This window comes from Alligator mississippiensis, chromosome 1, assembly GCF_030867095.1.
Source record: "Alligator mississippiensis isolate rAllMis1 chromosome 1, rAllMis1, whole genome shotgun sequence".
In the NCBI taxonomy this organism is placed as follows: domain Eukaryota; kingdom Metazoa; phylum Chordata; order Crocodylia; family Alligatoridae; genus Alligator; species Alligator mississippiensis.
This window is the reverse complement of record NC_081824.1, coordinates 484,114,076-484,123,484: the sequence shown is the minus strand read 5'-3', so window position 1 is coordinate 484,123,484 and position 9,409 is coordinate 484,114,076. Positions and strand designations below refer to the sequence as shown.

At 53.0% G+C, this 9,409-nt stretch overlaps 1 protein-coding gene across 1 annotated transcript; it reads left to right on the top strand.

The window, feature by feature from the left end:
* Window positions 1-379: 379 nt before the first annotated feature.
* LOC132249254 (zinc finger protein ZFP2-like) lies at window positions 380-6,328 on the top strand. Its single transcript, XM_059723845.1, has 2 exons — window positions 380-846; window positions 3,548-6,328. Exons 1-2 carry the CDS (start codon window positions 696-698, stop codon window positions 5,671-5,673), a joined length of 2,277 nt encoding a protein of 758 aa, XP_059579828.1. The 5' UTR covers window positions 380-695; the 3' UTR covers window positions 5,674-6,328.
* Window positions 6,329-9,409: the final 3,081 nt, after the last annotated feature.

Sequence of the window (9,409 nt, the reverse complement as noted above, 5' to 3'; positions counted from 1 at the left end):
ATTGTAGAGTGACCTGTCTTCCTCTTTCCCCTGTTGAAGAATCGGACCTGGCTTCTGCTTGCCCACCTTGTGCCAATGCCGGCGCAAACACAGGCGCGCCCTTGCAGGGGGCTTGCACTCCTGCCTGCAAACTGCCTGGAAACGGCTCCTGTTGACAGTCCCTGCTCACTGACTCCCTGCTCACGGGCCATTGCAGGGCTGGGGGGCTATGGGTTTGTTTTTTTTTATGAGAGAATTTGCAATTTTTAAAGAGAAAACCAGGATCCCTGCATGTCATGTGTCAGCTGAGTAACGTACCCCTGGCTGTCCTGGCTAAGCGTGCAAAGCGCTGTAGTGCAGAGTGAGTGCAGACAGGGCTGTGGGGGCAGCAGGGCAGGAGACACTGATGCTGTAACGCCTGTTCCTTCAGCTCCAGGAGGTGTTCCTTAGGCAGTTATTCTCATTTCCTCCCTCTCTTGCCTAGTGTGTCCTGTCCAAACTCATTTCCACTCATTTGCCTGGAATTGCACTGGTGTTTGCTTCCTGTGACCATACATCCACTACCTGGATGAAAAGGACCATCCTCTTCCCCCTGCTATGCCTTCCCTTTCATCCTAAATGTCCATCTTCCCTTGTCCTTCAAGTCCTTAGTCTAATCCTTGAGTTCATTGGCTCCATTCCCCAAATTTCAGTTGCTCATTCTGCATCCAGTACCAATGGTTAAACTCTCTCTAACCACTTCCCAAACAGGATATCGAGGCCCTGCCCCTGAACTGATCTGCCGCATCCAGGGAGGACAGGTGGAGCTCTGGGTCTGTTGTGATGAGGACCGTGGGGCAATCTCGAGGTCGGAGGACGTGCTGCCAGGTGAGTTGTGGCTGTCCCCTCCACCCAACTCCCCTCTCGCAAATGCTCCATGCCCAGGGTGAAAGGGAGCCTGGAAACTGCAGACCTGCCCTGTGCTGCCATTTCAGGGTGTTGACCTCATATAGCTTATGCTGTCGTGTGTGCAGACAGGTGTTGTTCCACCCCCTGAAATTCAAACTATGGAAACTCTCGGTAGTCTTTTTGCCAAAGACCCCCAAGGATAGACATGGCCTCTTGTCTGATTTAATATCAAGTAAACTTTAATAGTAATTTTTACAAGTTCCTCCCTGCATTACAACCTGACACATGGCTCCTTTAGATATTACAGCAGCAGTGTTTGGTGGTGCCAGCCTCGTGTCCTCCGCTGGGTGTGGGAGATGTTTGTTTCTGGCTTTCCTGCTGTTCACGTAGAAATGCACGACCGCGCCCCAACTCCCCAGAGTAAGAGCATGCACACAACACCCTATTCCTTTGTCCAGTATTTCAGTAACTTGTCTAAATTGTCTAATCCTCAAGTTCCTTACCAGCTGAACAGTTTTTCACCAGTCATAATTATGGGTTAGTTTTCTAAACTCTTCCAGTACTGAAATGATGGTTTTCTTTGATATTTAAGATGGCAGAGAAACATCTCATGGTCAGAGCTTTTTCGGACCAGATGTGTTCTCAGGAATTCTGCCCCTTTTATACAGTCGGCAACACTTTCCTTGTTCTTTCAAGTGTATTGCTTGTGCCATTGTAGATAATCGTCAAAAGGAAACCAACAAAAGGATGAGAATCCAAACAAAAGGTCAGTCCGCCCTTCTCGATCTTTGGCGTGACTGATATGTTTGAGGCCCAGGAGGCCATGCTCCAGGGATGTACCATTTTCTGTAGCCACTTTGCAGATATTCCAGAACCCATCCAGAACTTGTACTTACATTTCCTTGTCTAGCACAGTTAACACCACAGCCACTTACAGCAATAACGGTATACAAACACAGCCGAGCAAGCAAGACAATGACTATGGAGAACGCAGTGAACCTTGAATCTTCTTTGTACCAAGTGAACTTCGTGATGATTCACTGCTGGTCCGCATCCTGGAAAACACAGACAGAAAAGGGAAGGGCTTAACCCCCTTTAAGTTTGTTCCTGTCATTGGATCATTTTTGACACTGTGGCTTGGCCCTGCCCCTGGCCCTGGCCCTGGCCCTGCTGGAGCTCCTTCAGAGATTCCTCTCTTTGCAGCTTGAGAGGCTGCTTTTTTAGCAATATTTTCTACTTCAAGTGACAGCTGCTGCAAGGTGTACCCTCCCACACACTTTCCTTCCTTGGCTTTCACCAGGGGTTTTCTGTTGGGGTAGGCTCCCCCTATCCTTTCCCAGCCAAGAGTAAACCACAAGGCAGTGGGAGCCAAGGTTTTCAGGCACTCTGCACTCGCCTTTCTCAGGGGTGACAACGTGGCATTTCGTAGAGACTGCCGTGCCTCAAGTAGCTCCACCATACTAACTAGTCCTAGGAGGGTGTAGTTATGAGGACTTAGTCAGGACTAATCTTTCGGTTCTTCTGCCCTGGTTATCTTCACCCTCATGGGCACAGCCTCTCACTTCTGGGCTTTTTCACCCCCAGCCATTCTTGTTGGACAAGAGAGAGGCTGGGGCTGTCCCTGGTGTCTCCTGGTCTGGTTGACCTGGAGCACGGGGCGTGTGTAATCCTGGCCTCAGGTTGCATGAAGTGAGTTGGTGGGGTGGGTGGGATTCAGAAGATTTCATGTTGTGGGGGGAAATGAACCCCCCACTGTTTGCACCGGAATCACCCCTTGTGATGTTTCCTCTCTGGGGCCCCGAGTGTTACGAAGCCTGAGGCTCAGCCCAGAGTCCGTGTGCGGGTTCGTGCCAAGGCCTTTGTCCCAGTGCAGCTGTCTGTGATGTGGAGGCTGCCTGGGATTCATTAGCAGAGGAAAGCTCCATGGGCTCATTCCCTGCACCAGACATTGCCCCAGAAACAGGTAGGAAGCAGATCACTGCTCTCAATCCTCCACTCCCAGAACATTTCTTGGAGGGATAATGCATGAACCATGATGGGTTTTGCTACCAAGCAGTGTAAAGCAGTGCTCAGCACACACTCCTGACTGGTGATAAGTCCTGGACATGCACCACGAGGCTGTTCACCCTTGTACCTAGATGCTGCTTTCAGGACTGCCAGAGATCAAGGGCAAGCATTGCAGATGGGTCTCACCAAAGCCCTGGGGTTTCTGGCGTGTGTCAGCCCAGTCAGGTGTAGGGCTCAGCACCATCTGCCCCTGGACGCACCAGTGCTGTGGGATACAGCAGCCCTTTGAGAGCCTCATTTTTCCTTTGATCAGATCCCTCTGGTCTCATCCTCAGCCTGTTAAAACATGAAGCCATTCAGGTACAGTGCAAACGCACATGTCCCACGTGTTTGTTGGAGCAGGGCCTGAGGTGATGGGGCTGAGAGCTGGGCCAGAAACCTTGAGAGTCTGCCTCTTAACCCCACCGAGTAGAGAAGATGAGACTGGCACAGAGACCTGGCACTGCCTTACGCCCAGCACTTGGGATTTTGGCAGAAACACCTAGTTTTCTTGAGGAAACACAAGTGCCAAGGTCCAGTCCTGCTCTGAGGCCCATCCCAGCAGAAGGAGTAGCAGTGCTTGCCCCTTGGCAGCAGGGCAGGGACTAATCTGGTGTTTCTTCCTCCCATGCAGGACATGCCTGGTTGCTGAGCAGAACTGAAGAGCCAGCTGCTGAGGAGGGGCCTGGAAAGCTGGAGCCAGCATGGGCTTCCCTGGGGAGTATGGGTGAGGTGGATTCCCTGACCCCAGCAACAGACCAATGGCACAAGGGTCAGGGGATGCTCCAAAAGCAGGAGAATGTAGCAGTGAACAAGGTCCCGTCTCTATTTGGGCATTGGAGTGAAGAAGGGAAACAAGCCCAAAACAGCCCAAGGTCCAGGGATGAATTTGTGGTGCTGAGACACCAGAAGAGGCAGAAAGGAAAGGCCCACTGGAGAGAGACACTGCATGCAAGGCAAGGCAGTATGGGGGGCCTCAGAGGGAAGCAGGAGCCCACCACCAAGCGCAGGGGGAGAGCCCACTCCTGCCCTGAGTGCAGGAAAAGTTTTAGCTGCCCCTCAGTCTTGGCTCTGCACAAGATAAAGCATGCTGGGGAGAAGCCCCATGTTAGCACCAAGTGTGGGAAGAGCTTGACCAGCCTCTCTGTGCAGAGGAGGCAGCAGCCACACGGCTGCACAAGGTGTGGGAAGAGCTTCAGGCAGCCCTCCAGTCTAGCCAGGCACAGGTGCATGCACACAAGGGAGAAGCGTCATCCTTGCTCTGTGTGTGGGAAGAGTTTCACCTGGTCCTCTGACCTGGTCCGTCATCAGCTAATCCACACAGGGGAGAAGCCACATCATTGCTCTGTGTGTGGGAAGAGCTTCGCCCAATCGTGGAACCTGACCAAGCACCAGCGCATCCACACAGGGGAGAAGCCATATCAGTGCTCTGTGTGTCAGAAGAGCTTCACCTACATCTCCAGCCTGAAACAGCACCAGCATATCCACACAGGGGAGAAGCCATTTCAGTGCTCTGTGTGTGGGAAGAGCTTCACCCAGTCCTCCCACCTAGCTGAGCACCAGCGCCTCCACACAGGGGAGAAGCAACATCGCTGTTCTGAGTGTGGGAAGAGCTTCACCCGACCCTCCCACCTGACCCATCACCAGCTCATCCACACAGGGGAGAAGCCACATCAGTGCTCTGTGTGTGGGAAGAGCTTCACCAACCGCTCCGGTCTGACCCGGCACCAGCTCATCCACACAGGGGAGAAGCCACATCAGTGCTCTGCGTGTGGGAAGAGCTTCACCAACCGCTCCTGTCTGACTCGGCACCAGCTCATCCACACAGGGGAGAAGCCATATCACTGCTCTGTCTGTGGGAAGAGATTCACCCAGCGCTCCCACCTAGCTGAGCACCAGCGCATCCACACAGGGGAGAAGCCACATCAGTGCTCTGTGTGTGGGAAGAGCTTCACCTACATCTCCAGCCTGACACTGCACCAGCGCATCCACACAGGGGAGAAGCCACATCAGTGCTCTGCATGTGGGAAGAGCTTCACCAACCGCTCCAATCTGACACAGCACCAGCGCATCCACACAGGGGAGAAGCCATATCAGTGCTCTGTGTGTCAGAAGAGCTTCACCTACATCTCCAGCCTGAAACAGCACCAGCATATCCACACAGGGGAGAAGCCATTTCAGTGCTCTGTGTGTGGGAAGAGCTTCACCCAGTCCTCCCACCTAGCTGAGCACCACCGCCTCCACACAGGGGAGAAGACACATCGCTGTTCTGAGTGTGGGAAGAGCTTCACCCGACCCTCTCACCTGACCCATCACCAGCTCATCCACACAGGGGAGAAGCCACATCAGTGCTTTGTGTGTGGGAAGAGCTTCACCAACCGCTCCGTTCTGACCCGGCACCAGCTCATCCACACAGGAAAGAAGCCACATCAGTGCTCTGCGTGTGGGAAGAGCTTCACCAAGCGCTCCTGTCTGACTCGGCACCAGCTCATCCACACAGGGGAGAAGCCATATCACTGCTCTGTCTGTGGGAAGAGATTCACCCAATGCTCCCATCTATCTGAGCACCAGCGCATCCACACAGGGGAGAAGCCACATCGCTGTTCTGAGTGTGGGAAGAGCTTCACCCGACCCTCCCACCTGACCCATCACCAGCTCATCCACACGGGGGAGAAGCCACATCAGTGCTCTGTGTGTGGGAAGAGCTTCAGCCGATCCTCCCACCTGACCCGGCATCAGCTGATCCACACAGGGAAGTAGCCACATTAGTGCTCTGCATGTGGGAAGTGCTCCACACTGTCCTTCAGGTGGGCCTAGCCCCAGCATGTCTACACAGGGGACAAGCCACATCAGTGCTCTGTGTGTGGGAATAGCTTCCCCCACTCTTCCCATATGGCCCAGCACCAGCTTATCCACAAAAGGGAGAAGCCAGATCAGTGCTATGAGTGTGGGAAGAGCTTCACCCCCTCTTCCAAGCTGGCCCAGCAGCAGTGCATCCACAAAGGGGGAGAAGCCACATCATTGCTCTTAGTGGAGGCAGAGCTTCACCTACTCCGGCAGCCTGTGCCGAACACCAGTGCATCTACACAGGGGAGAAGCTACATCGGTGCTCTGAGTATTGGAAAAGCTTCCCCCATCTCTCCCACCTGTCCCAGTATCAGCACATCCACACCCAGAAGCATCTCTATTTCTGCCAGCCGTGCAGGAAGCCCTGGGAGATGTCTGCCTGCTCAGCACCCACCAGTGGTGCATTCAGACAAGCACCCTCATGCTGGTGACCTGAACAAAGAGTTCCCCCAGGCTTTGTCCCTTGTAGGGCACAGTGGGAGTCCAGAACCCAGACACTCACCCCCAAGTTTTGATTGTGGGGAAGGGGTAAGAAGAAACACCTCAGGCAGAGATCAGCCCCAACGAAGGGGAGATGATATTTGTTTTTTGTAAAAATATATTTCTCTCTCTATATATGGTTGTATGTATCTAAACCGATCCTGTTACAGAAAAAAAAAAAACCCTGCACCCTTGTACCCACACTCCTGTGCACCTGAGCACCCGTACAAAGGCCCGCTGGCCACCCGTACCCATTACAATGTCTGAAGCCACGTGCAAAACACACACAATGCACCCAGTCCTTTCTGGTCTCTCCAACCAGCCCTCCCTTCACACCTAGTCATGCCCCGTTTCTGGGGTCAGGTACTCTGCTCAACTGGTCTCTTCTTCATTGTCACTCCAGCTTCCACTGGAGGACCCACTGCTGCTGCTGTTGTCACTGTGGCTGTCCTCCATACCACTTGTCTGGTCCTCTTCTCTGCTGCCATCGCTCTCTTCTTTTGTTGGTGGGGGTTGTATGGTCCTGAGCCACGTGTCCCTGTGCCAGATAGTGTTTGCTGCGTCTTCTCCATGTGATGAGGAGATGATCTTTGTATCAGGCTTGGAGCCTATGCATTCCCCATCATGAATTAAAAGCAGATAGTAGTCCCAGGGGAAGAAGTGCCTTAATGATAGGGTGACCTCCCCCAGACCGCTGTCTTCAAACGACACCCAGGGACTTTCCTTGGCTGCCTCCCAGCTTTCTCCTTCCTCCTGTTCCAGGGCTTCTGGCATATGAGCCCCTGAGTTGCAGGGAGGAGTTCATTTATGGCTGAGGAAGCATTCCCTACCTTCCTCCCTGACCTCGCCTTTCCTCACCAGCACATCAGCCCTCTCCCAGACCTGCCCATGCCCAGTGGGGTCTGCCAGGAGCTGCTACTGCCACCCTATTAGCCTTTTTTACCTGTTTTGCTTTTCAGCCTCTGCAGACCTGTGCAGCACTTGGTACCTGCTCTTTGTTAGACCCTGCCTCTATGCGATGCCCAGCAAGTAGGGAGAAAATGGATCGATGCACGCATTGCTCGTCAACAGCTTTATTCAAAGTGGAGAGATCTTTGGGCCAGCTTCAACAAATTGGGGAGCTGCAGTGAACATTCTCTCTTTTCATATCTATATACCTTGATTTTTACTCATTAACATTTACCCCACCTTTGCTCCACCCTTAGTCCTTCCCATCTTAAGCTCCACCTTTGTCTACTGCTTACTTCATTAGCATGCAGTTGCCTTTGCATGTCACTCATTTACATGTCTTTTTGCTATGAGCGCATGCTTAAAACCCTGACCTCTGCTTCTCTCCATCACTTGAAGTTTCTTGCTGATGTCTTCACCATCTCCAAGGTCTTGCTTGTGCTTTATCTCCTCATGATAGCTAGAGGTCTACATCTTGTTTCTTGTACACAGTGAGCTATATATCGTAGAACAGTACTGTATCGTGAGGAAAATGCTTGCCTAAGTGTCTTGCAGTGTTACTTTTAACATACCATTCAGCTTTTTGGTCAGCAGCTTTGCTAAGCCTTTTATTCAGCTGCAAATCCAATGCTCCCCAAGATCCAAATACTGTCACCCTGACACTCTTCCCTCCCTCCCTTTTTTGCATTCTCTCCTGACATCCCTGCTAGCAAAGCTCCTGAACTGAACATGGTACCTTGTGGTTGGTGTCTGTGTACTCTGCAGAGCTGTGCTGTGGGAATCCTCAACCCTTTCCAGGGCAGATCTCTTTCCCACTTCCCAGACCCTTGTCTTTCAGAAGATTCACTGTTACGCAGAGCTTGTTCCTAAGCCTCAGGAGCAGGAGTTGGTCCCACTCAGGGCTCCACTGCCCTGTCCCGCTGTGCAGCCAGGACCCTGCCGTGTTGAATGAACCCTGGGCAGGAGGTAGTAGAGTCCCTTACGTGAGTGCAGTGTTTTAGGAGAGGTGAAGGAGGTGCAGCTGGTGGCAGGTCCTACCTTCCCCCCTGGAAGGGTGGGGAAAGTATAAAAATATTCTCCTGGTGAAATGTAGCACATTGTAATCTCCCACTCAGAGTACTGAGGCCTTCCTGAAAGTGCCACAGCCATTTGACTCCATAATAATCCTTGGGACATATACTGCTGCACAGATGCCCAAATCACCCCCGTATCCGTCAGGTAACTGCCCCCTTTCAGGGAGTCTGGCCCTACTACTGCTTCCTCAAGAGAGGGAGGATTGCAGGGAGGGGAGACCTCCCTCCCTGGGAGTCCCTGTGCTGTTCCAGTGTGTGGAAGGCAGGGGAGCACGTTCACACAGAGGTAGGTGGGCTGCACACATGTGCTTCTGCTGAGATAGCTGCTTGTGGCTCCTCTGAAGGCAGGCAGCAAGCAAGGCGGGCATGAGCCAGAGACCCCAGGACCAGATGCTGTGGGCAGAGGTCAGAGACAAGAGCCCACATAGCCGAGCCTTTCCACTGGAGGAAGTTGCAGGACTCTGTTCTCCTGGGACAGGAGCAGGACATGAGACTACTGTGCAGGCCTGGCTATGAGTAAAGGCATCAGTGGGGAGCAAAGCCTTTGGCAGAGGGGCTGGGGTGGGACATGGGGAGGCTGCTGAAGGGCCTGGTGTTGCTGCCACTGCCCATGAGTGCCCTTGCCAGCTCCCCTGGATGGAGAGAGCAGGAGGGTGCGGAGGGCTGCAGGGCACAGGGAGACTGGAGGGCAAGAGGAATGGTGCAGTGACTAAGGGAAGCCCTCCCCTCCTTTGCCCCATGGATGGTAGATCCCTTCTTAGAGCTACATCCCCGCTGTTTTGTCCTCTGTGCTGTCCCTCCTTGACTCCTTCATGACCTGCTGCGTCCTCTGGAACATCATCTCTATGGCAGTGGGTTTTTTTGGTTTTTTTTTTTTCCTTAAAAACATTTTATTAGAAAACCAGACTGCAACAAAGGGCTCAAAACGACCTGCAGGGGAAGAGCTGTGACCACGTAGGCGGTCTACCCAGGGCAGGGGAGACATCTTGATCCTGAATGTGAGCCCTGCCCTTTTGCTTGAGGCGGAGCAATGGGGGAGGTGGAGAGGAGAAAGGTGCTGAGTTTAAAGGAAGAGGCAGCACGCAGGCGAGCGATGATTATGGAGAGCTTTGGAGCAGCAAGCGAATCATCTAAGGCCTTGAATACCA